Below are 27,235 nucleotides of genomic sequence, written 5' to 3'. Positions count from 1 at the left end.
ATATTCAAAATAAGCATATAAACTGGAGAGGGTGGGTTGGAAGAGTGTGAACAGACAAACAAAACTCAATGATCAAGTCAGAGCGCCTCCATTTGGTTTAAAGAAGTAGCTTATAAATAGTTGGATGGATCCAACCTAAGCTCCTACTGAAATAATTTTTTTAAGATAGTCATGACAAACTTTTCATACTAATTTCAGTGGGGCCAAAATGGAAATAACAGTCTGAACCCAACCTAATATTTTGAAATCCATTCATGAACTGCATCACAATTGCAGTTAAAATGCAGGCTTAGCCAAAAACTCACTGGACATAATTTCTTCCTTCTAGACTCTAGATATTGTGTAAAGTAAATCAGTTATGTTATAGTTCTCAAATTTGTCATCCAAAATGGACCTGATTCAAGGTGCAATGAGAGTTTTTTGATTAGACTCAGTATAAAAGGCTTAAGACCTATGGGAAAAGACTAGAGAATCTCAAATGCTTAGGAACAAATTTAATGCATAAAAATCAGCTATGCTGACATGACAACCACCATCAGAGTGAACTTGGCAACAAAAAACCCAAATTAATCTTTATACAGAAGCATTTATATTTTAAATTGATTTCTTATAGCTCATAACTTACTACTTCATGAATGGATCGATTGAAGCCATCATCTTCAGTAAGGATTAACAAAATTATCAGAGCCATGTAAACATGGTGAGAGTTTCTTTCTTCGACATGATAAAGGATCTCAAGAATTGGCAAAACCTTGAAGAGAGAAAAATAGGGATGGATTAGCTTAGTATTCAAAAGTTTCCAAAACAAACATATACATACAGTTTTAGATCCCTCTGATTTTACATAACCATTTTGTTAGTAATTTAACAGCTGCAGAAAAAGAAGATGAAAACACACACAACTGACCAAAAATTCTTAACTCCCTTTCGTGTGTGTGTGTATTTTTTAAAAAAGCAGTCGGGGCAGGGGGAGTTAAATAAACTCCTATGAGGAAACATAAAATTCAATTCCTAATAAACAAGACTCTTGGCAGTGCTTTTATGATGGATCATCACATTCTAAATTTCTAGAGCTGACAGAGCTAATAATAATCTAACTCCATCATTTTGGCAGGTAAAATGGACTGAGTGTGATATTTTATCATTAATATTATCCAACATGGGTTTAAGACAGTTTTGCTGCTTCCATTTAAGAAAAAACATCCTGCAGGGTTCTCCCCATCCACCAAATTATTTCAATCTCTTTCACAGCAATGAATGGGTAAACAGCATGAATGAGCAAACACATGGGTTTTTGAAGATTGAGGGATGCTACAATGTTATCATCACTGAAGTTGGGTAAAAGTTGTAGATAATGCAGCTAGTTACTTGGTAGCAATGAACACTGAAGTGTGACCAACTTTGAGCTGAACCCCAAAGAAACAGGACATTTCCCCTACCTAAAAAAAGCTCAACAACTTTGAGCTGAACCCACGGGGGTAGATCACCGCCAGATTTTAAATTTGAAAGTAGATTGCAGTGTCTCTGGAGTTGGCCATCCCTGATGTACACGAACAAACATTTTACAAGCAAGATCCTCTGTTGAATATTAGATTGGCAAAGCAGTGGAACAGTCAGTAAAATACTTACCAGATTTTCCATATCTGTTCGAGCCAACATATATGTTCGAACATTGTTGTTCTGATGCAGAAGGATGTACAAAAGAAGGGTTGCTTGATCAGAGTTTTGCTGCTCACACAAAGTGGTGTATAAACTGTTAAAATTAATCTGGAAAGTGTGAGGATTTGGTGAAGGAAGAGCAGTGCTATCTGGAAGGGGAAAAAACAAACAGTTTGAAAGGGATTCATCTTACTGATTTTGTGATTTCCCCATAGTGAGGTTAGTCTTCAAGGGTTAGTTCAACAGTAGTCAAACTTTTCAGACAATGGACCCACCTTTAGCCCAGACATGCATTGAGGACCCATTTCTAAATAGTTTTTTTTTTACAAAAAACAAAAAACACAACCCATTTATTTCTAAAGTGATAGCGTAGCTATCCCACAAGCAAACTAGGATTCTACTGCAAGGTTCCCAAGTTCAACTCTCTCTTTGATTCTTGACAGATGGATAGGTTTTAAAAAATGGTACATACCTTGTGTGTTCTTAAAGGACATAATAGCTTGTCTGTAAGGGTTTGGTGTATCTGGTGCATCAGTCAGATTTGCTAGCACAAGTAGCAACAGAAGACTTTGATTAGCTAGAGGTGAAGACTCTTCCTGCTGAGGAGCACGCTTGCTGCCCACGCCTCCCAATGTGAACACTGTCCATAGGCCAGCTAAATGGAAGACAGAGATATCAGATTTAGGTTTGGCAGGTAGCCTTGGCTTGCTGTATGAACTATATATTGAACTCTGATTCAAATTAAGACATTTTAGAGGTCTAGACTTGATATGCAGCCCTATCTATAGCTCTCTCAAATAGGCTAGAACAGGGGTCAACAAACTTTTTCAGCAGGGGGCCGGTCCACTGTCAGTCAGACTTTGTGGGGATCTGGACTATATTTTTGGGGAAAACATGAACGAATTCCTATGCCCTACAAATAACCCAGAGATGCATTTTAAATAAAAGCACACATTCTACTCATGTAAAAACATGCTGATTCCTGGAGCGTCTGAGGGCCGGATTTAGAAGGCGATTGGGCTGGATCTGGCCCCCGGGCCTTAGTTTGCCTACCCATAGGGTAGAACTTCTTGATCACCAATGCATAACATATAGAAATAATCTCAAAATTCAGAAATTAATCATCTTCAGTATGCAATTTAAAAGGAGGCACGCAAATTATATCTACATGCAATCTGATGGTACTATACTGTGATGCCACTCCCTACATTCAGCTGGACACTGTGATGAGCTTGTGCCCCAAATTGGGAAGCTGTGCTACCATAAAACTGCCCAACTATGAATTTATGCCAATGTGGCTACCCAACACAAAAACAAAAGTAGGTGCAGAAAGGGAGTTACTATAGTGGGATTTTGACACAAGGGTAGTCAGGCCAGTGAATACCCATCATGTCCAGGATCAGTATTAAGAGATTTAGGATTAAGGGACTGACAGAACAAGAGAAAGATCACTCAAACATAAGAATTTAAGAAGAGCTTGCTGGATTAGGCCATTGGCCCATCTAGTCCAGCATCCTGCTCTCACAGTCCCTCACCGGACACAAAGAAAACCAGTCTTCTTGCTGAATTCTGTTCACAGGAGAGAGAAAAATAATGGAGTACAGTGGAACTTCGGTTTACGAACACCTCGGTTTACGAATTTCGGTTTACGAACGCCGCGGACCCATCTGGAACGGATTAATTCACTTTCCATTACTTTCAATGGGAAAGTTCGCTTCAGTTTATGAACGCTTCAGTTTATGAACAGACTTCCGGAACCAATTGTGTTCATAAACCGAGGTACCACTGTAATATGAAAGCATGACATCCCCTGCTTCTACTCTAAACTGGTACCATCCAGTAAGTGCCTACAGAGCAAATACGGTTGCAACAAAAGCTGTGTCAGAAGACAATATGAACATTGTTACAACACTTCTAGTGAGATCTTCAAAAGAACTGTGTTAGAGTCCTGGTGCATCCAGCATTATTGATTTCTAGGCACCTTTATAAAAGGCAACATGCTTTGACAAGTGGAAAAGAATAAACAATTTTTAGTGAGCAGCTCAGGAAGCTCAAAAGTAAATGAAAACAAAAACCTTTATACTGACAGCTCTGTTCTTGAGTTTATGCCATAATAAATTTGTTAGCCTTTAAGGTGTCATAAGTTAGCTGGTTTTGCAACAAAATTAAATTATCCTGCATCAGCTGTGCAGAAAAAATAATAATTTACAAAGCCAAAGGAAGGTAGGTCATTTTTAGCTGTATCAGTGCAATAAATAAGTATGGCACTATTGTGAAAGCCTTTTTGTGCGGACAGGCAGAGTCCCCCAAACCCCCGGGCGACCCCCTGAGCAGAATAAAGACGCAAGACAACGTGCTATGGGATTCAAATTGGCCACAACTTTATTAAGATTCAGATGTAGGGAGACCTTGGCTCAGGCATTGGCCGTTATCCTTCCCAGTCCCCAGCCGGGGTTCTGGGAGGCTTTGGGGTTATCCACATGTATGGGGGTTGGGGCTGGCTCTGGAGAACATATGTTCAAGCAGAGACAGCCCCCCCCCCATTTGCCGCCGCTGGAAGGGGAAAGCTATGACACCTATACGGTCAACGCTTCCCCAATACCCCAATCTTGTTGCCCTCTAGGAAAATCGCCAAAGAATTCCGCCCAAGGCCTGAAACCACCAAAGTTGTGACGTATTGCTACGGGAAAGGCAAAACCTGCCAATGCAGGAAAATTCCTTTCCAGCCCTTCAACAGTGACCTTGACGTAGCAGCGCCTGTGTACCTGTGGTTAAATGGTTAACCTGAAAAAGAAACTTGAATGAGGGTGTGGAGGGTAGGAGAAGCTCTGGAACCAACTGGTGCTTGGAGGTAAGATTCAAATTCTATTGTGTGAGCTAGAAAGTCCCTCCCCTTACCTGGCCATCCCCTGGCAACACCTCCCAAGGCAGGATTGGACGCTAGGCTGGGGTAGGTGGAGACCCCTGGCATCCTACCCGGGAAGGTGGTGCCAGCCCTGAACTACCAGGGAGTCGCCCTATGGGATCAGGGGGCTGCAATGCAGGAAAACTAACCTTTCCAGTGAAGTCTTTGCCTCAACTCCTTCGTGTAACTAAGTCTGAGCACATACTATGGAAGCAACCTTGTATTGGGTAGTATTCAACTAATTTTGACTCACTGAAATTAATGAACATGGTTAATTAATGAACATAACTAAGTGAAGTTCACTGATTTCAACAGGTCTACTTGAGTAAAACTTAGCTGAATACCCACCCATTGGCTTGTCTGCTTACACCTGCCCCCTCTTCCCTTTTCTTCCTGTTTCCCATGTTGGGTCTTTAGGGCAGAACCCTCTTTCCTCTTGTACTCTGTAAGTGCCATGCACATTGATGATACACACATACACACACATTTAATTTTGTACTCTCATACGAGCTGGATGAGAACAGATCAACAAAAAGAGGGGAACAAACAGCAAGGCAATGGGAAAGTGCTAGGAGTAATACCTCCTAACTATATAAATACTCCAACGACCCCTTTGGTTTCTTATCTTTCCACTGACTAGTTTTGCCAAAATCACAGAGACTTAAAAACATACTTCATAGGCACACAAACTCTCCTTGAATTAAGCCAATTTGTCAGTTAAATACCAAAGTCCCTAGAACTCAGACATATGGGCTTGGTAAGCATGGAAACTAACAGGGCACTGGATAGGTCAATTAAAAAGTAGCTTGAAATTTCAATGCTTGGTGGAATGTGAATCATTATTCTTAAATATTTAGGCATAAGAAAACATGTTGCTCCAGTAAACAATTAGATAATAAACTCTGAAGACTGACAACGATATCACACACTATATAAGAAAATGCATGAACTTCTCAGCAATATTTTACAGGCTGTGTGTAATTTAGAATGCAAGCTTAACACAGTGAATGGCATTTGACTAAGATAATTATCCAACACTAGTATGGAAGAAAAGACTACTGAAAACTAATTATGAAAGGATCGTTTCTAGGCGACATAAAGTCTGGCAAAACAAAATAAAGCATCCAAGTATTCAAAACTAGATTAGCTTAGTTTTGACGTATTAAAACACGACAAGTTTTCAGGCACAGCAGATACAAATACAGTATAAAGGTTATTTAAGGTTGACATAAATGCAACGAAATAACACAGAACATTTTGGTTCTACCATGCTAAATCAAGACTAATACAATAATGGCGAGGGGGTCCAAACAAATTTTGGTGGAAGGGGAGGGCCACTGAAGAGCCATAGTAATGAGGCTCAACATCCCTTGTAGACTTTCTCAGGTACCATTCTAAGACTATAGATGATTTCAGTGTTTCTAAACTAATTAGAACTTTAGCCATCTCACCCCTTGCTTTTTCCTGCAAGACCAATTGCAGTCGTTAACAGTCGTCAACAGGTTTACCACTCCTACCAGCAAATCACCCATTCCCACCACCCTTCTGAGTAATACCCCTCCTCACCCTCTGACTATACATAAGGGTCTGGTGACTTCTGTTTCAGTGTATCTGAAGAAGTGTGCATGCACACGAAAGCTCATACCTATGACAAACTTAGTTGGTCTCTAAGGTGCTACTGGAAGGATTTTTTTTTTTGTTTCGACTACGTCAGATCAACACGGCTACCTACCTGTAACTAAACTAATTAGGACACTCTTAGACTTTAAGACCAATTCTATGCCTATATAAGAAGTGAAATTGTTTGTCTCAGAAAAGTGTGCACGGGATTGCAGCCATAATTAGGTTAAGATCTTGGGTTATACAGAAGAATGCGGCAATGAAGCAGGAATGGAGCCCCCCCCCCCAAAAAAAATATGGTTAGTCACCTCTGTCTTTAGCACTTTTAAGAACTAGGTCAATTTTTTTAGAGAATGTAAGGTTGGGGGAAGAGTTGTGGGTAACATGAACATTTGCATACTAATAGTCTTCTTAACTGAGATGGAATAAATACTTTCTGGAGGGTTTTTGTCTTTGTTCTATTATGTATTTTGTATTCTCTTTTTGTATTTTTCTGTTGTGAACCGCCCTGGGATCTTCAGATGATGGGCCGTATGGTTATTTAATTATTAATAATATTAATTTAGAATTACAACAATATACTAAGTAAAATTTGCAGGGTTTTTAAATACAGTAGTACCTCTACTTACGAATGTTTCTACTTACGAATGGAGCTCCGTCCGCCATCTTGGATGCGGTTTAGATAGGATTTTTTTCTACTTACGAATTTTTAGATAGGGTTGCTTCTACTTACAATTTTTTTCTCCCAATGCATTCCTATGGGATTTGACTTACAATTTTTTTTTGACTTACGAATGTGCGTTCGGAATGCATTAAATTCGTAAGTAGAGGTACCACTGTATATGGTCCTGATTTTTACAATGTGTCTCACAGCTGCATGTGCCATGCCATCTATCACTACTATGAGTCTGAAACGTAAGCCCAAGTGATTACGTACTTTGGACTGTTCAAATTTCTCTGCCCTCCATCTAAGAAAAGTATCCTAAATTAGGTTCTGCAAAAACATTACAGGTTTCCCATTGTGTGCCACATCCTCCTTACCTCTCAGAACTTTAATCCTGTGCTTTTAAAATGAGATTATGTCATCTTGGAGAATGCAGTTGTCTTGAGTTTAGGGCCAAGATTGTGATACGCCCATTCTGGTTCAGCTTGATCTATCACTAGGTCTGGGAAAAGTGCAGACCACCATTCTAGCAGAGAGCTCACTTATGTCATTGCCTTCCACCAATTCTGGAATCTCACCGTCATCTGCCCATGGTTTCTCAGACAATCTTGCTTTACTGCAGATTCGACTGAAACTGAATTAACCATTGCAGCTTTTCACTATGTCAAATTCCTAGATCCAGAGCTTCCAAAGCCAATACAGGTACCCTTATTTACTTGATCTATGCAGTTAAGGCTTCAAGTGACAGAAACCCCAATGGCCATTCTTCCACTAAGTCTTTGCAGATTTGTTTTAACTGCAATACCTCTTCTAATGGTTCTGTGGCCACCGTTTATTTTACCCTTTGCTGTTTTCGAGGTATTAGCCACCATATTGTGGGCATGAGCTGAGTCCTGTGTGTCAAATGTTTTGATTGGACTTGCTGTCTTAAAGTTTGAGTCATGCTCTTCAGTCCGCTGTCCTCCCAGAAACAGACCCTTTCTGGAGAGGACACCTTAAGTATTGTGGGATGTTCCCACCTGCAGAAATGATGAAATTCTAGACAACAAGGTGGAAAACTCCCAAACCATGTTGGCATCTGGTTCCCTGTGCTCATGCACCCAACTTCCCTATCACTATTATATATAATCTTTATGTGCTTTTTGTAATTCAGTCACTTTTAAAAAAAAACAAATGCAACACACCACTTGGTTTCCCCAATGAATAAAACAGTATACCTTTCACGAGGAATATTTTCATGTACAGTACTTCATAGCAAAAAATTATAATCCTCAACATTCATTCCTTATGTGCATGTGACAATTGTAAAATTGTCATTTTTAGTTAACAGCATGCAAAATAACGGATTAACCAATATCACTGCCAAGCTACCTGAATTTAGCATCCTCCATCAAGCAGCTTCCCAAGTCAGAGCAGAGAGCTGACAGGGTGAGTTAAGCTAGCAAGGTCTTGTGACCGACCCCTGTACATTGCTGGCACCAGCAAGGGTAGACCAAGGCTCCAGCTTCTGAGCCTTGGCATGACTGCTTCCTGACTGACTGGACATATTTGCTAACCAGCCAACTCTGCTCCGTGTTTTCTCTCCTCAGCTCAGCCGGTCGCTTTTGCCCCTGTAATCACATTTGCCGAAATGGGTTGTTTGCCCAGTCACTTTTAACACATAATTTCAGGCTCCATAAATTTAAACACCCATATCCTCCCAATATTTAATGGTATCTTTGTTATTAGGATGACATTTGACCCAACTGCATTTCTTTTTAAGTTGGTTGCCTCATAATAAAAGCCTCTTCTGAGAATTCTTTTTTTAAAAAAACCAATAACCTTGAGAGGAAGAAATGTTTTTCAAAGTCAGTCATCAGCATGCTCGGTGGTGCTAAGTTCTACATAAATCACACACCCATTTTGAGGGAGGGGAGAGAATAACAAAAAAAGGAGAAAAAAATCTGTTTAGCTGAACTGTTACTGCTTTACTCAACCCATTTGTTGCAAGGCTCTCAATGTCAGTTCCGACTCAAGCCTGACCTTTTCAGCATCAAGAGAAGCATATTTAGCCTTTATTTTAACCTAGTTCCCAGCTAACAAACATATTTAAAAACTGTGTCTATCTTGATGAATGCTTTACTTGGAATTAACCTTTTCACCCAAAAGGCAGAAAACTGCATTCCAGGTATATGGGGTGTATTTCAAATACTGAGGTCCACTGTCATTTTCAATGCCAAGGAAAATCAACCCCACACCAAAAACTGTGTTATACCAGTAGGCAATTCATGCAACTGTGCTCATTTTGCAATTCATATATACTTGCTGTTGTGACTGCTGCTACTGTCTTTGTTGCTTCATCACTGCCTGAATCATCAATTATGTCTCTCCCCACCCCAATACTAAAGCCACTACATCACTCCTGCTGAACACAGACAGAGGGTGAAAGGAATTAGGCCCTCATTTGTAAACAGGCACAAGATTAGTATTTTTTTGGTGGTGATTGGAATGTTCATAGATATCTAAGCAGAGATGGGAGAAGTGGAAATCACAACCCTTCTAGGTAAGTGTGAAGAAGAGTAGGTCACTGACTTGAACATGAGGTAACACTGAGATACATTGATTTATCCATAATATCAACAGAGACCGTTACAGTGGATGCTTGGGTTGCGAACGTGATCCATGTGGGAGGCACGTTCGCAACCTGCAGTGCTGCGTCTGCGCATGTGCGGGTCACAATTTAGTGCTTCTGCGCATGCGCCGAAACCTGGAAGTAACCCGTTTGGGTACTTCCGGGTTCGGCGCAGGATGCAACCTGAAGCGTCTGTAACCCGAGGTATAACTGTATTTCTCAGGGTTTCCAGCTTTTTAAGCCCTCAAGGACTGTTTTATCTACTCCTCTTTGTCAGCCACAAAATCTGTTTGCATTCATCAGCTAATACAGAGAAGACTATTTGGTGAAGCCAGTGGAATGGGGGGGGGGGGGGAAGCATGCGGAACTGTCCATCAATAACTTTATGGTGGACTAAATATACCTGCACTGGTCCACCTCCACCACCACACACACAAAAGACATTGCTTGAGGGGCTATTGCTGAATTGATAGTTAGTGTTGATGCAAAGCATCAGCCATTTACATAGTTTGATTTATCCTAGCCATCAAATGGATAAGCCAGCATGGAGATGGGTCTTTTTGGCAAATGTGTCCTCTCTTTAGAACTTGTTCTCAAGAACTGTTCACCTGATGTCATTATGATTGTCTTTAAGATGCTGGACTAAGTACATTCATGTTTGCCCATGCTAAATTAAACAGATGCATCTTTTTTTCATGAATTGCTTTTATTGTCATCGTTGGTGCTACTTTACACAAACAGTTGTATTTCCATTTTATTGTATTTTTAAAATACAATTGATATGATACTCTTTTGTACACCATTTGTAAGGTCAACCTGAAAAGCAGTATATAAAATACCATGAACAAAGGTGCTAGAAATACAGGAAACAGTACAATGCTAAGCATGCTTACTCAAACGTAAGTCCTACTGTGTGCAATAGGACTCACTTCCAGATCACATGTGTACTGGTTTGCAGACTTAAGAGTCTCTATCAGGATGCATATACGTGTATGCAATTATTTTTATTTTGTGTTGGGGGGCAGATAGGTGGTTGAGATTCTGCAGGATATCACAACATGTTATAGGGATTCCTCTATCAAGAAAGGGTTGGAAACCCCTGCAATAGACAGGTGGGATGGAAGAGAGGGAAAATGTCCAAGCTTAAAAAATGAACAGCAGTGGGTTCAGTAACGAACCCTGAGGATTCCTTTCAAATTTTAAGTTGCCCACTTAGCATAAATTCCCTATATCTACCTGTTGCATATTTTGAATTCTACACAATAGATTCTTTACAAAAACCAGAGAACAGAGATAAACTCACTACAAAGCATTTACAATAATGCCAGATTTTTATTTTTGGAAATGGAAGCATTATTTTTTTTCTGCAAATTAATCTATAATAATTTTAATAAAAGCAATAGATACGAAGATGCTTCAACCATCAGATCTACCCTTCCTCAAATTTTAACCCATAATGCTGAAACAAATATCAGTGCTGTATCTTGACAGCTTGCATAGTTTATGGTTTGTTCATTGCCAAAAAATCAATGGAGGGTACCAAATGTGATAATGTTAAAGGGTAATCTGGGGAGACTCTTGCTCAACCTTCTCAGACGCTCAGCCACAGGGGAGAGCCAATAAGGGGAAGTGCTCATCCATTGACTTTTCCAAGAAATTTATCAGTTTCCCTAAGGCCTCTTTTGCAGCATAAAGAAAGGTTATGTTGCCATCTCACTCTGGTTCACAAGTTTAAATTCCCATCGCAGCAACACCCAGAGAGTTTCCTGGTCCCTCAACTCATCTAATAGGAATGTAGCTGGCCTTCAATGGAGCTGGCCAATATAGTGAAATCCAGCTTCATTAACTATAATATTATCTGTATCATTGTGCAATGACACAGGAACTTTTACTAACTTTTGTTTGTTTGTGAATAGGTGATGTGTCATCATACTGGGAAGGATAAAGCTCATAGCTGGAAAAGTTCTGAAACCAAAAACAGATGTGCTTGGTTGCTATTAAAGCTCCAAAGATAAAAATACAAAAGGAAATATATTCTCTAAGAAGCTCCAATGACCTTTCTTGACTAGATGGTTCAAATAAAAGAGCTTAATGACCTAGGTCCCTAATATCTGAAAGACCACTGCTTCCCTACAGAATCTCTTGAGTGTTAAGATCAACAGAGGGGTTCCTCTTGGTAGTTCCACCGCCCTCAGTAGTTGGGTGCAGTGATGGCCTGGGATAGGGCATTCTCTGTGGCAGGTGATAGGTTGTACAATTCCCCCCCCCCCCCCCCGTGTGCATCTGGCACCTTCAATATAGTTTCTGTTGTACACTGAAAATACGCCACTAATATATACTGGTCTTTAACCACAGAGATGTTTTCAGGACCCAACATATTCCTTTAAGTTGTTGAAACAGTTTCATATTGAATCTTAAATTGCTGTAAGCTGCAGTGAGACTTGATAGTGAAGGCCAGCTAATAAATTTAATAAATAATAGTAACATTAGAAGTAGCATATGCTCTCACACCAACTGTGATCAGTTTTCTCCTCGATAAATACCCAATAATGCTGCACACAACCATAGCAATGGTTAAGATCATCTAGGGACCATCCTAGTCAGCACCCCGCCCCCCAGCTAGATGGATTATCTTTATTAGCAGGGGCAATGCTATGTTATTATTCTGTTACCCTAACTCTGTTACTTCATATGATGATGATTGCAGGGTCTGGGTTGATTCATATGTGAAGAGGCAGTCCTTGGGGTATTGCAGTCCTTGGCTGTTTAAGGCTTTATAGGTCAAAACCAGCACTTTGAATTGGGCCCAGAAACTAACTGCCATCCAGTGTAGTCAGGCCAGTCTAATACGCTCAAACCATCTTCCCCCAGTGAGCAACCTAGCTGCCAAATTCTGCACCAGATACAGTTTCTGAACCGTCTTCAGACGCAGTTTCCAAAGACATCTTTGTGCTCCTGACCAAATGAGCCAGAGGCAAGAGCTTAAAGATTATTTCAGAAGTTTAATTACATCTTAGTAGAAAGCATGGCTGCAAAGGTACAAGGTTCCTTGCTATGGCACTGCACTGGGGAAATGATTCCCACCAGATGTTACATTGGTTCATCTGCCTTATACAGTGTTGTTCATGAGTTAGATGAGGAATTTGCTAAGTAACTGTGATTCCAAAGTCAACACAAGCAGGACCAGGCTGCCCTCTCCCGATTGCAAAGATGTAGCCACAGAACAGTGCCAAGCATCAGAGTTCAGAAGCTTGAAAACAACAGAGGATGCCATTGCAACAACAGCCCTCTGCAGACACCAAGAGTCAAACCTTCAAACAGATTTTCAACAATTCTTCATACACTCAGTCAAAATCACTGCAAAAACAACTTCAGAATGCAACAGAGGCAAGCGGGGGACAAGTAGAGTAAAGAAAAGGCTATTTTAAACAAAGACCTCTCTTTTATAACTGAAAATAATTAGGTGAGAAAAACCTCAAGATACCAGCTTCTCCAAAGCTGAAGCAGCACAGGGCATTTTTTTAAAACGGTGCCATCTTCACTAATGTGGCAATACTCTGAAGCAACACACTTCTCTTTTGCACACACTCTCCTATGCCTACCTACCTCTCTGCATGAAAAACACCCAGCCAAGGCCAACACCAGCACCTTAGGTAGCTGCCAGGGATACCATCTAGGATTGCCCACCACTCAGTCCTATGTCCCAGCTTTGCTAAAACAAAATCGAAGTCAGCATGCTGAGAAGTGCCAAGCGGCTAATCTAGCTGCCACTTAAATTTCCCACAATGCCCCAGAGTGACGCTATCCCCAGGGGCTTTGTAGGAAACTGAAATGATGACTACACTTGCCTGAGACCACCACCACAAAAAAACACCAGACCCACCAATGGAAAATAAACCCACTGAAGGGAACATTGTCAAGCAACCCCTCAAACCTGGAAAATATTCAAAGGTCATATAACAATTCTTTTGGAAAAAGCTCCAATACCGATGAGGCGCAGAAGCAGAATGGGGGCTCGAACTCTGCTGTGGCTGCTTAAATGCAGCTGAGAGACTTGGCGTGGCAGCAGGGATAGGCTGACGCAGAGGGCTGAATACGCCCCCCTGCTAGCGTGGGAACCGGCTCCTGGTTGCAACACCTCCCCTCTGCAAAGAGGAGAGGTATTCCCAAACTTTTTGTCAAATGGACCACTTCAAAATTGCTGGTGGTTTTGGCACAAACCAGTGGTGAGTGGGGCCTGATGCAAAATGTGCAGACCAATGAATGTAATTTACCTTAGTACAGTAGGTGACATTTTAACTAGGCAAATGCCAGAGGTTTACACACATACCTCTCTGGCCTTCCAGGGTCCTTCTTCTCTCTTTCACAATCCCTTGCAGCCGAGTAAGATTGTCTTCCATGAACACGGTCTTAACAGTGAGTCTGTAAGCGACTGTTTAGGTCAATTCTGGATCCACACAGTGGGGACATAGGTTTCCGGGCAGGAGTTGATCATGGTAAGGGTTTGCCAAACATGCCTTCCTTTTAGCACATTTCTCCCTTTCGTCCTGAGTTTGAGCATCTTCAAAGTCCACAGCACCTTTGGAAAAGGCTGTTCTCCAAATGGAGTGCTCGCAGGCCAGTGTTTCCCAACTGTTGGTGTTTATACTATGTTTTTTAGATTTGCCTTGAGAGAGTATTTAAACCTCTTTTGTTGACCACCAGCATTACTCTTTCAATTTTTAAGTTTGTAATAGAGTAGTTGCTTTGGAAGTTGATAATCAGGCATCTGAACAACAGTCCAATGAATAACCAGTCCAATGAAGTTGATGTTGAAGAATCATTGCTTTGTCACTGGTGATCTTTGCTTCTTGTAGTACACTGGCATTAGTTCACCTGTCTCCCCAAGTGATATGTTGGAGACACTGCTGATGGAATCTTTCGAGGAGGTGGAGATGGCGTTTATAAGTGGTCCATGTTTCCCAAACATACAGTAAGGTTGGTAGTACAATAACTTTGTAAACAAGCATTTAGGTTTCCCACAAACACTCTGCACTTCAGTCAGGAGAAAGCTACACTTGCAGAGCTCAGGGGATGTTGGATTTCAGCATCAATGTCAGCCCTTGTGGAAAGATAACTAACTGCCCAGGTAGGAGAAGTGATTGACACTTTCCAATGTTACACCATTGAGTTGGATTTGTGGCACTGCAAAGGGGTTGTTTTGTGCTTGTTGGTGCAGCACTTTGGTTTTTTGAGTGATAGGCCAAGCTTTTCGTAAGCTTCCGCAAAGATATTTAGGATGGTTTGAAGGTCATCCTCTGAGCGTGTGCACACTACATCAGCATACTGAAGCTCTGTGATGGAAGTTATGGTAACCTTACTCTTCGCTTTCAGCCTACTCAAGTTAAAGCGCTTTCCATCTGTTCAATATATGATTTCTACCTCGGTGGGGGAGTTTCCCTTCGACAATGTGTAGGATCACGGCAATGAAAATAATAAATAGGGTTGGGGCGATAACACATCCCTGTTTAACACCTGATCCCACTGTGAATGGTTCACTTTGAGAGCCACTGTTATCTGCAATTGTTGCTGTCATATTATCATGGAGGAACCGAAGGATGTTCACAAATTTATCTGGGCGGCTGATTTTCAGGACAGTCCACAGGGCAGTATGATTTACAGTGTTGAAGACCTTAGGCCAATAAGTGCCATATACTGGCCAAGGAAACACTCCACCCAAGTAAAAACACTCAAGGCTGCCATGGCCAGGGGTGGGGGGCAGAATATGGTCTGGTGAGAGTTCAGAGGGTTAAACAGAGAGGCCTGGCCCCTGGGCATGGGCTTCTCCATCTCTGCAGTACACAATTCCTATCACTAGTCCTTCTTAATACAAACCAGGTGCATGGCATATGAAGGACTGTCCCAACTCTCAGCTGCAAGAGAAGTAATTCTCTCACAGTGCAATGGGGTCCTGAGAGAGGAGGCTCTGTTTCGGCTCTGCCCAAGATCTTGCATAAAAGGGGAAGAGGATATGGCTTGCAAAACTGGCAAAAAGGTTTAGACCAGCAGTGGCCTTATGTAAAACAGTGACAACCATTATTAATCAGTGCTTCTTCACCTTAATCACACTTTTTTCCAATAATGGCATTGCTCTTCCTCCAAATCAGTCACCCTGAACAAGACACTCAAGAAGTCAATAGATTCATGTGCCACAAGTCACCCTACTCTTGCCCAAATGTAGCAGCACAAAGCCCCAAATCAACTCATCTATAACCACCCAACTGGAAGGAGGCAATTAAATTTAATCCGTGACAGCTAAGTAGTTAGTTTTATCCACACACTGTTATTTTGCTAAGCACAGAAACACTATTTTAGTCTTGTTATAATTTGGCTGGGCAAACTTTCACAGAAAGAAGGAAAATGTTTTTGATGGCTTGTTCAAAAGGAAAAACAGCCATTTATCAGAGGTTACGTAAAAAAAAAAAATCTTATACTTGTGTTGGAAACTCAAGCTTGGCAGAACATATTTCATTAGAGTTGGTTCTTTTTAAATGTTCACTGAAAAAATGATGTTGTTTGTTATAATCCCGTTAACAGCTTGGCCTAAATTAAAAGAAATAAATGTCAAAGTCGGAAACTTTCCTACATCCTTAACCCAGCCTTTATGTCTAAAAAAACAAATGGGACAAGTAAAAGAAAACTTCCCTCAACCTTCAGATCCAAAAAGGCAAATTAAGACAAATATCCTTACTTGCCATGGCTGTTGCCCAACTTCTGTCAGAACAGATTCCTTAATATTGACATCTGTTGCCATGTTGGTCCTAGAGAATTGGGAGGGGGGGCAATTAAAATTACCATGCCCACAGGGAAGCTTCTGAAAAGCACTTTCCTGCTACAGCCCTCCATGCAGCAAGCACAGTGCTTCCAAGCATCCTTTCATCAGTCCAACTGTCTATACATCTCCATAGTGGGCGCTTCCAGAGATGTGCAAAGCTGGCATGGAGACATTGCATATGTTTGGGCAGATGCACAGGATCAGAGGCTTTTGAGTGTTACACCACACTCCAAGCTAAAGGATGCAATATTTGGGAATTAGATCTGCAGGATACAGTAAAAACTGTATATGAATGCAATACTTAAACATATGATTTCTAAATTATCAGAAAGTAAACATTTATTTATTCATGGCACTTACTGGCTGGCTTTCCAACAAAAAGTTGCCCAAAGCATTCTGAGGTTAAGAATTCCAAAATTCTTCCATGTGGTATGTCAGCTTTGAGACCACAAGGAAGCAGCTTACTCATGTTGCTTGGTTGCTACCTCAACATCAGAAGCCCATTTCTCTCAGAAGGGAAACACAAGCGTACAGTGTTTTCATTGGGGCAGAGCAAAAGTTGTGGGCAAATATTTTACAGCTGAAAACGTTTGGAAGGCCTGAAATTCCCGAAAGACCCCTAAAAATTTACTTTTCCCACTTCTGTTCTCCGCTCTTCTCAGATGCTGCTTTGATGATGATGGCACTTCCTGCAGACTACATTATCCAATCAGATATCATATACTGCCAGAGTTATAAGTTCCCATAGCAGAGGAACTCTGGCACAATGAAAACATCTTCAAACCAAATCAGAGTGAGGGCAATACTCTAAACAGCAGAAGATGTCCACCCCAATTTGCTTACCTCCTAATAACCACTGGAACAAAGAGAGGAACATGCTTCATAGAGGAATATTTTTTTCCATGAAAACACACCCTCCACTTTGACTCAGTGCTAATTGTTATCTTATCGTTTTAGAGAGCATGCCATTAAGGCAAGGATCCATAGGTTATTATTTAATGAATTAATTTATATCCCATGCTCCCTCCTGATGGCTGCAATGATTTAATGGCACTGTAACAGGACCAACCATACCTGTCAATTACCTGGCATCACAATGACATCAGATGACGCAAAGCAATATTTTTTCTTTGTGGGCTCAGCTCAAGCTGCACCACCAGAGGAAGATCCTTTCCATTACCAAGCCAGTGATGTAAAAGAATATTTGTGCTTACAGCAAGCCCTGCTTGGGGAAGGGGTCAGCTGTGCTATGAGTTCCCTACTCAGAACTCCATAGCACAGCTATGCCCAGCAGGCATTCTGTCGCTGATCAGCACTGACAGCAAGTCTTGCTTGCCAAGGAATAACTAGGGGCAAACTTTAAGGTTCCCAATTGTCCACTGGCAGCTATACATCTAACTTGCTCCATGCCTAATATGACATTTGACGACAGGCATTGGGCAGGTGGACGGCTTGCAGAAGGCACCCTTGCAGAGCAAACTGGGACCCATGCCAGACTAATAATGTTTGCATGCAGGAGGTTCCTCAACCCTGTCATGTGGGAACCTACCTGCTCAGGGATTTTTAAACAGAGATACTAGCAAATAGAGTTTGCAATTTAGCAGACTCAGATATGTTCTTGACTGGGAAAATAAACGCAAGGACTCACATAGTGAATGATCTGGGAATGCCCAATGCTGTAGCATTGTTGAAGTTGAGTGTGTGTGGATCTGACTGGTGCCTGGAAGGGGTACCACTGGGAAACCAACATAAGCTCCTCTGAACTTTCCGGGGAATAATAAATGTAAAAAATAAACCATGATTCAGATGTGTGAAGGGGGAATCCCTTTTGTGTGGCTTGTTCTATTTTCAAAGTTACATTCCAGGCTGACAAAGCAAATCCACATTCTCAATCCCATACATGCATTGGATTGCTCTATGCTACAGCACTAGCTAGAGTTCACGGTGCAAATTTTGAGCAGTATAAGCAAAAAGTGCATCGTCTTTCGGTTTTTCCAATAATCAAGCTGCACTTGACTACCTCTACACCAAATCTCACCTTTCTTTATGTGGCAGAAATGCCTTAAACACTTTGATAAGCTTGCCAGAGAAATAATCCACTATCTAAAAAAGTAGGAGGGAAGAAATTCCTGTATTGTCAGGAACCTCTAAAAAGCCCGTCTGGAACAATTTAAGCAATTTATCAGTGATCTGAGAGAAAACAACTACTATTCAATGTCTGAAAGAACAGCATTAGCATGGCAAGTCGATACATGTTTGTAAATTCAACAGAGGGTTGTGGGAGGCTAGCTCTTTCCTTTCAGCTGTGTACTGTACACTTACTCCAAACAACAAAGAAATGCTCTTTTACTGCCTCCAAGAGGAGAATCAGGTGCACTGTCATGGGCTTGACTGAAAACTTTCCGAGCAAGTAAAAATGAGCCTACTTTTATTTAACGTGCACGGCAAGGTAGCGCCAGCAGATTTTACATATAAAAATAGATGCCTCTACATTACTAGATTACCCACTTCTTTGCAAAGGCTGACACCCCTCATCATTAGGAGGGAATGGGTATGGGGAGAGAAATAACATGCATATATAGTTACTGTCACAGCATTTCCCAAGGTTCTGAAACTGATTGTACCTTCTGCCCTGCCTCCCCGACCCAGCACAAAGTATCTGTTCCACATATTAGCACATGGTGATCTATGTAGAGATGATATTCATATTGGAATCCAAACCCCAGGGGTACTCGCACCTATAGACTGAGAGCCTGTAGGCAATGGTCACTCCAAGTATCACTAGAAATGTGTAAGAACCAGCTTGGTGAGAAAGAGGGCCAGTTGTGAATGAACAGATCAGGACAGTGAGAGTCAGTGCAGTGTAGTTGCCAGAGTATTAGACAATGAATGAGTGGGTAACCTTGTGCCGGTCACACATACTCCATTCTAACCTGTCTCAAGGGTTGCTGTGGGGATAACATAGAGCAGGGGGTCAGCAAACATTTTCAGCAGGGGGCTGGTCCACTGTCCCACAGACCTTGTGGGGGGCCGGACTATATTTTGAAAAAAATAAAAATGAACAAATTCCTATGCCCCACAAATAACCCAGAGATGCATTTTAAATAAAAGGACACATCCTACTCATGTACAAACACCAGGTAGTCCCCACAAATAATCCAGAGATGCATTTTAAATAAAAGGACACATTCTACTCATGTAAAAACATGCTGATTCCTGGACCGTCCGTGGGCTGGATTTAGAAGGCGATTGAGCCGCATCCGGCCCCCGGGCCTTAGTTTAGGTACCCCTGACATAGAGTGAGAAATAACCACATACAGCAACTTGAGATCTTTAGAGGAAAGCTGAAATATAAGCAAAGCAAACATTATTTTAAGGGGCTTAGTTAAGCACAGGCATAGGCAAACTCAGCCCTCCAGATGTTTTGAGACTACAATTCCCATCATTCCTGACCACTGGGTCCTGTTAGCTAGGGGTGATGGGAGTTGTAGTCCCAAAACATCTGGAGGGCCGAGTTTACCTATGCCTCGTTAAGCGGAACAGAGGGGGGGGGGAGGTCCTGACATTATAAGTCCCCAAATTCTATAGCTGATAAAAATGCATCTTTTAGAGTGGGACATATTGGCTGCCTCAAGGCACCCCATTTCCCCCATCTGGATTTGGGCCAGAAAGAAAGGCAAGGTATGGGTGCATGGGGGTAAGATGAAAGCACACACAATTTGTGACACTCTACATCAGGCATCCCCAAACTTCGGCCCTCCAGATGTTTTGGACTACAATTCCCATCTTCCCTGACCATTGGTCCTGCTAGCTAGGGATCATGGGAGTTGTAGGCCAAAACATCTGGAGGGCCGCAGTTTGGGGATGCCTGCTCTACATCATTGCTGATCAAGGGGCACATCTGTTAAGGCAACAGCCTTAGTTTACAATCAGATTTGTGAGATTTGAGCCAACAGGTGAAAGCCTTAATTCTGGTCATAGCAAGCAAGTGTTTTGTTTTTTAAAAAAAATTATTGAATAATAATACAATTCCTAACAAAAGAAAAAATCTATACGCTCTAAGCGCCCACGCATAAGCCACAGCCCTCTTCAACAAAACCTCTGCTGCCAAAGCTACAGTGTTTCCATTATCTGCCTTACACACAATAACAGTTTAATTCTAGTTGATGCAGATGTATCATGTTTGCATCACAGTACATTTAAGACACTTCACCAACTCTTTGTTGTTCTCTACTGGCTTGAGACAAGACAATAATGAAAACTGCTAGTATGTTTAAGATTAACATTTTGCTCACCGTGGGGTCTTTAGCAGGGAGGAAGTGCAGACAATCTGCTTTAATTGTTTTTGTTGCAGAAGAGTTACAGAAAGGGGAGTGGGGGGAGAGGAAATAAAATGCACATGAAAGCCTTCCTACCACACACAGTACTGTGGTTAGAACTTGTCAGCATTCCTTACAGACACAGAATTGATTCATGCTGAAAACAGATACCCAAAGAGGCAGGGCGTACCAAAAAGTGATTCCTATCAGAAGACAAGAGAAGGCAAATCTATTCACTTCAAAACTGAGAAAAAGAAGGCTGGGTAGTGTGCAATTATATGGCAGAGAAACTAAGCCGGTACCCAGTACTGAGACATGTAACTGCCGTGACAATGAAAATAACTGCCTGTACTTTGTACTTAATACAAAGATGTGGTACAAAAGTAGTTAGGACACTTCACATAAACAAAATTGAGGGTTTTAGTCTCACTTTTCATCTCCAGGTATGGGTCCATGATCCAGCAGGATGAAACAATCAGAGTGTTATCTGGACATATAATCAGACACACTTGTAACTATGCCCATGAGGCTTAACTTCAATGGCCTAGAGACAGATCGAGGAGAAATTACTTAGGTAACATACAGTACCAGTAGTCTGTGGAAACAGATAGTAATGAAGGGTACTACCTTTACCATCCAGTTCTTATAAAGGTCATACCAGTCTCAAAAGAGCATATTTTAGAAGAATGTATATGTAAACGGAAGTGGAAGCACTGAAGGCAGCAACACAGAGAGATTCCAGATTTCCATGCCATCTAATTACTGCAAGGCTTTCCCCCACTCTTAGAAAAACCTACAGCACAATCCCTTGCACTCTGCACAGCTTAAGTCCTGGTCCACTTCCGTTTTTCCTCCTACCTCCATAAAAACAACATTCCTGAAGAAAAGCAAGCAAACCACAGTAGAATCAAACCCTCAAACAAGAAATGGACAAATACATAGGTAGCACCAGTACATAAAGACTTACTTGCCATTAATAATAAATAAATGGTTTTGTAATGCAATGTATGACAATGAGTTGTAACATAACAGAAAGCTAATAAAAATAAAAAACTCACTTGCTACACCCGATGCAATTCCATAAAGCAGCCCTCCTCCGTCTGACTCTGGCTGAAAGACATGTGTCCCTGGGGGAGGACTTCTCTCTTGTCTGATGAAGTTATATAGCAATGTTTTCACAAGTCTGCTGGTATACGGAAGACTGAAAATGCAAAACAGAGCCAGGAATCTAGAATGATTTCGGATGTTTAAATAATATTCAGATTTCTTTCTCTCACCATACTTCTCACTGGGATGGATGGCACTACTATGCAATTACATAAAATGCCAGGTTTAAAACAGATTCCCCCCCCCCAATTGGCAGTGGGTCAGCAGGAGATACATGTGAGAGCATTGCAATCTAAATAACCATATAACTAGACATTTTTAAAGCCTCTATTTTGAAGGACACCCAACCCCCCCCCAATGCTTTCAAAGATGTGAAAATACGAACAACCTAGAGAGTCACACAAGTAAGCAAAACCAGGTTAAGGCTTCCTCTTTTCAAACAGCAGTCTTCCATGCCACATGGCAGACTGTTTTTGAAACAATTTATGGTGTGGTACGATGGGGGAGGGATTTGCTGAACAACAGGAAAATGCTGAAAATTTCAAAAAGCGTGCACAATTCTCTGGATCTGTTTGCCTGAAGTTGCTTTCTTAATCCTGGCAAGAGTGCTTACATTTACTTTTTGCAAAATGCATAATAGTTAAGGTTGTCCAGGGACATTTAAAAATTCTAACTGGATTCATCACCACTCCATAAAGGAAGTGAAAACCTTGCAGTTGCCTTCCCCTCTGTTTTACATATTGGTCAATAATATCAATAATCAACTGAACTTGCACATGTCTCAACTGTTTAAATTGGAGGGAAACAGCAGAGATAACTTCATTTAGAGATGCAAAGGAGATACTGTCTGCTAGGATTCTATAAAGTCCTTTAGCTGAATGCAGTCTCAGACAACAGATTAGTTAAGTATGGTTTACATTTGACATTATCATCATCTTGATTTAAGCATAAAACTTCAAACTCCCCATCCCACGACTTATGCAGGATGCATTTATTCACAGAAAGGAAATAACCATCAGATTATATGCTTCCTTGACATATTGACCACACAAGAATATTTTTCTGGCATATGGTGTTGTGACTATGAGAGACTATATATTACTCTCTTCTCTGTGTTTCAGTGGTAAAAAAGAGGCATGTTCAACATAAATGAAGGCAAGCCACTAAATGTCTTTGGAAAAGCATTGCTGCTAATATTGTACAAGAGACACATGGTCGCACATGCACATGGGAGATTATCTACGTCTAGATTCAAATCCTCCTTACCCATCAAGATCACTGACTCACAACCCAACTTTCCTGCAAGGAGTTTCTCAAACACTTTTTGACATCGACCCTACCTTCTAAACACACTCCACCCCTGCAGAACCCCAATCTACAGTGGGATCCAGATATGAATAAATAAGTTATAGCTGTAAAGAAAATCTGAAAAAATCCTAGATAATCTGGGTGAGCATACAGGTCTCCTTGACTATCACCCCAAGGCTTTACATTTTTTTTAAAAAAAAAACCAGATTATTATTAAAATAAAATTCAGAAAGTGAGTCAGGACATTGCATTCTGTGCATAATTAATCAAAATCCTATTTAAAAAATAGAGGCTGGTCTATTTATTTGGAAAAGATGTTATGTATCCCAGGGTGTGGTGAGATTAGTTTTTCAGTAAAGCAGCTCGTCCTCCACAAAAGGGACAGGATCAATGGGTTCTGTACTTGCCTCTGATAATCCTCAACACCCAAGCCCCTAACCGCCGAAGGGTTTATCAGCTAACTGCCCACCACCCTACCCCACCCACAGGAGGTCCGCCACACAGTTTGAGAAAAGAATGCAGCAAACCCGGAAGTGTTTACTTTCGGGTTTTGCCACACGTGCATGCGCAGAAGCGTTCTGTGCGCTTCGTGCATGCGCAGAAGCACTCTATTGTACTTTCGGGCATGCACAAAAGCCCCACTCTAATTATGGAGTTTTCGGGGTGCAAACGGCACCTCTGAGTTTTTAAGATTCAGTTCACTAGGACTTTGAGAGATACTCTGGTATCCCAACTAAATGAAAGCATTTTTCATATTGAAGCGGCAGATACAAGAACTTAGTGAACTCCAATAATGAAAACAATCTATATAGAAAGCAGCGCTGTGGTTTGACATACCATCGACCATGCATGAGGTATTTATGAATGATGCTTTCCCGCAGAATTTCCTTGTGGAACAGTTGGCAAGAGAGGAAAACAACAAAAGTCGTCACAGCTTCTAGAGAAATGCTGTATGTTATGTCTCTGCAAAGAAAAATAGTAAGAGGATTAATGAAAACCAATGAATATCTATTTGACAGCTGAATTTTTCGATTATGAGCAAATACTTTAAATTAATGTGTTTGCAATAAGCCTAGAGCAAGGAAGCCCTTGAGAATAAGAAAAGGGCCCCAGCTCCTGTCAACAATGTCACAGAAGCTCTTCCAGATGTATGAAATGAATCAAGAATACACTATTAAATACTGTCCTATTTCTAGCTCCCTCATTGCTTCCAACACTCACCACTCATCTTTTGTTTTAACAAATCAAATGGAACACTCCATGTATCATTTGTTTTTATTTATCACATTTACATTCCACCTTTCCTCCAAGAATTACAAGGTATCATACATTGTTCTCCCCCCGCCTCATTTTATCATCACAACTGTCCTATAAGGTAGATTCCACCATTTTATCCTGATTTTATGATCACAACTGGTAGATTTCACCAAGAGACCTTCATGGCCAAGTGGGATCTGAACTCCTGCAGAGATCTCTCGGACCCCAATCCAACCAACATTCTAACCACTACACAACACTCTCTAATGTATTTGTTTTGCTTTGTCTGAAATAAATAATAATAATAATAATAATAATATTTATACCCCGCCTATCTGGCTGGGTTTCCCCAGCCACTCTGGGCGGCTTCCAACAGAAAAATAAAACAATCGATTAAACATTAAAAGCCTCCCTAAGCAGGGCTGCCTTCAGATGTCTTCTAAAAATCTGGTAGCTGTTTTTCTCTTTGACATCTGATGGGAGAGCGTTCCACTGGGTGGGCGCCACTACCGAGAAGGCCCTCTGCCTGGTTCCCTAGGATGTATGAGGCTTCATTATGTTTTGTTGTTGTTTAGTCGTGTCCGACTCTTTGTGACTCCATGGACCAGAGCACGCCAGGCACTCCTGTCTTCCACTGTCTCCCGCAGTTTGGTCAAACTCATGTTCGTAGGTTCGAGAACACTGTCCAACTATCTCGCCCTCTGTCGTCCCCTTCTCCTTGTGCCCTCCATCTTTCTCAACATCAGGGTCTTTTCCAAGGAGTCTTCTCTTCTCATGAGGTGGCCAAAGTATTGGTGCCTCCGCTTCCGGATCTGTCCTTCCAGTGAGCACTCAGGGCTGATTTCCTTCAGAATGGATAGGTTTGATCTTCTTGCAGTCCATGGGACTCACAAGAGTCTCCTCCAGCACCATAATTCAAAAGCATCAAATCTTCGGTGATCAGCCATCTTTATGGTTCAGCTCTCACTTCCATGCATCACTACAGGGAAAACCATAGCTTTAACTATACAGACCTTTGTCGGCAAGGTGATGTCTCTGCTTTTTAAGATGCTGCCTAGGTTTGTTTAGCTCCAAACAAAAGATAAGGAATACCTTAGCAAAAGACAAGGAACACTAAGTATACTATTTAGAACATTTCTAAACTGCTCTAAACAGCTCAACATTAAAAAAATATATATGTGATGTACCATATAAGTGTTCTCTTGAGAGGGAAAAAACGTATTATTCAAGAGATGTGTGACAAGCAAGTTTTTAAAGACAAAGGAATTGCCTCTGATGAAGAGTATGTTGTACTTGAAACATGTTAGATATGACAAGAAATTGACATGTTTCTACTATTAAATAAAAGTTCTCTAGTATCTCATTTAAAAGAAATGCATCACAAATCTGTGTACCATCCTTGCACAGTTTTCTAGCCTCTCTTTTGAAATCTCTATCCTTGTGCTTTGGTCTTTAAAAGTCATCCCAGGCAGACAGGAGATGTGCAGAGAAAAACAGTTCCTATCCCATATGGCTAGGATGTTTGAATGGCCAGTTCTTGTAGCCAGGGGCTCCCACCAATGAAATCAGGATAATCAGTTGGGTGCTGGTTCATTGGGAAAGACTCGCTCAGCCAACTCCCATTTAAAAAGAATTATTTGAATGTTATCCCAGCTAAGTAGGAGTTGCTCAAGAAGAAGTAACACATAACAGGTGTAACAAAAGAGCCCCTGAGATGTATAAATTGCTTTCTACTAATGTGTTTTCATGAACACCTGAGAGTATAAAAATATTATATGCAACATCATTAAGCGTCACCTTGCATTACTCACTTTTAAATAAACAAGTCTACTTGATTCTTATATTCATCATATAGAATACAGCATACAGAAGGGGTACATGTGTGGTTAATAATTTTCACTTTAGCCTGGATTTTCTGCTTTGCTGATATATGCTGCCAGGATGGCCAAGATGTTCAGGAAGGTATGCCTTTAGGGTGGTATTCAACTAAGTTTTACTCAGAGCAGACGTACTGAACTTCATGAATCTTGGTCATTTTCATTAATTTCAATGGATCTGCTCTTAGTTGCTTGCTGCCCATACACTGGCCCGCCTTACTTCTTTAAGCCATTCTAATTTCTTACACCTCAACTTTAACCCAGTTAACTTATTTCACTGGAAGCATTAATAGTTTTTTAATAAAAGAAATCACTAATTATGATTGTCAGAATCGGTTGTTCCACACTGCAAGCTTCAAATCATGGGCGTAGGCAGGGGGGCAGGAGGGGGCAGCTGCCCCCCCCTAGAAGCAACCCCCCCCTAGAAGCAAAAAAATTAATGTATTTTACAGACCATAACCAGCACTTTTCCCCTCCAAAAACTGAAGTGGAAAAGGCTTTGCTTTAGCAAGAGCAGCTAAGTCTCCGCTTGCTGGGGGGGGGGGGCACAGCAGTAACAAAAACACATCAAATAAATAAAGCAAAGTGGCTACCAGTAGTTAAGCAGTTAAGACAATGGAGCATATATCCCCAGGCAATATTTGATAGCTGACCATTTCACCCTATTGTTCTTAAGTGGGACTTGTTAATGAGCATTCAGGAGCATTAAGAGTTCTATTGGCGATTTAATGAGGGTGCAGACTCAGAGGATTCAATTTGACTAAGGTGGCTCTGCAAGGCTAAAAGGAAGTGAATAAGAAAGGGGGGGCTGTAGCTTTGACAGACACAGTGATGTTTATAAAAAGCATTGGTGTTCCAGTCTGCCCCTCCTCCTGCATCTGTATACTGTAAATCAGGGGTGGCCACCTCCCAAGAGACTCTGATCTACTCAGAGTTTAAAACTGGGGGTGATCTACCCCCTTTTGGGGGGTTCAGGTCAAAGCTGTTGAGTTTTTTTTAAAGGAAGGGAAGCCCTGTTTTTTGGGGTTTAGGTCAAACTTGTTGAGCTTCTTTTAGGAGGGAGGGAGGCCCATTTTTGTTTAGGGCTTCAGGTC

The 27,235-nt window shown here is 41.2% G+C and overlaps 1 protein-coding gene across 2 annotated transcripts in view; it reads right to left on the bottom strand.

Annotated features, from left to right (window-relative positions):
* Positions 1-27,235, bottom strand: part of DYM (dymeclin) — a 164,314-nt gene that overhangs the window by 90,532 nt on the left and 46,547 nt on the right. For both annotated transcript variants that reach the window (XM_035100630.2, XM_035100631.2), the window contains 5 exons: positions 23,845-23,970; positions 21,651-21,793; positions 2,132-2,314; positions 1,630-1,808; positions 626-751 (listed from right to left, as the gene is read on the bottom strand). In XM_035100630.2, coding sequence (XP_034956521.1) covers positions 626-751; positions 1,630-1,808; positions 2,132-2,314; positions 21,651-21,793; positions 23,845-23,970 — 757 coding nt within the window. The remainder of the gene's footprint in view (positions 1-625; positions 752-1,629; positions 1,809-2,131; positions 2,315-21,650; positions 21,794-23,844; positions 23,971-27,235) is intronic.

The sequence above is a fragment of the Zootoca vivipara genome, chromosome 11 (assembly GCF_963506605.1).
Source record: "Zootoca vivipara chromosome 11, rZooViv1.1, whole genome shotgun sequence".
NCBI classification, from domain to species: domain Eukaryota; kingdom Metazoa; phylum Chordata; class Lepidosauria; order Squamata; family Lacertidae; genus Zootoca; species Zootoca vivipara.
This window is presented reverse-complemented; position numbering and strand designations above follow the sequence as displayed.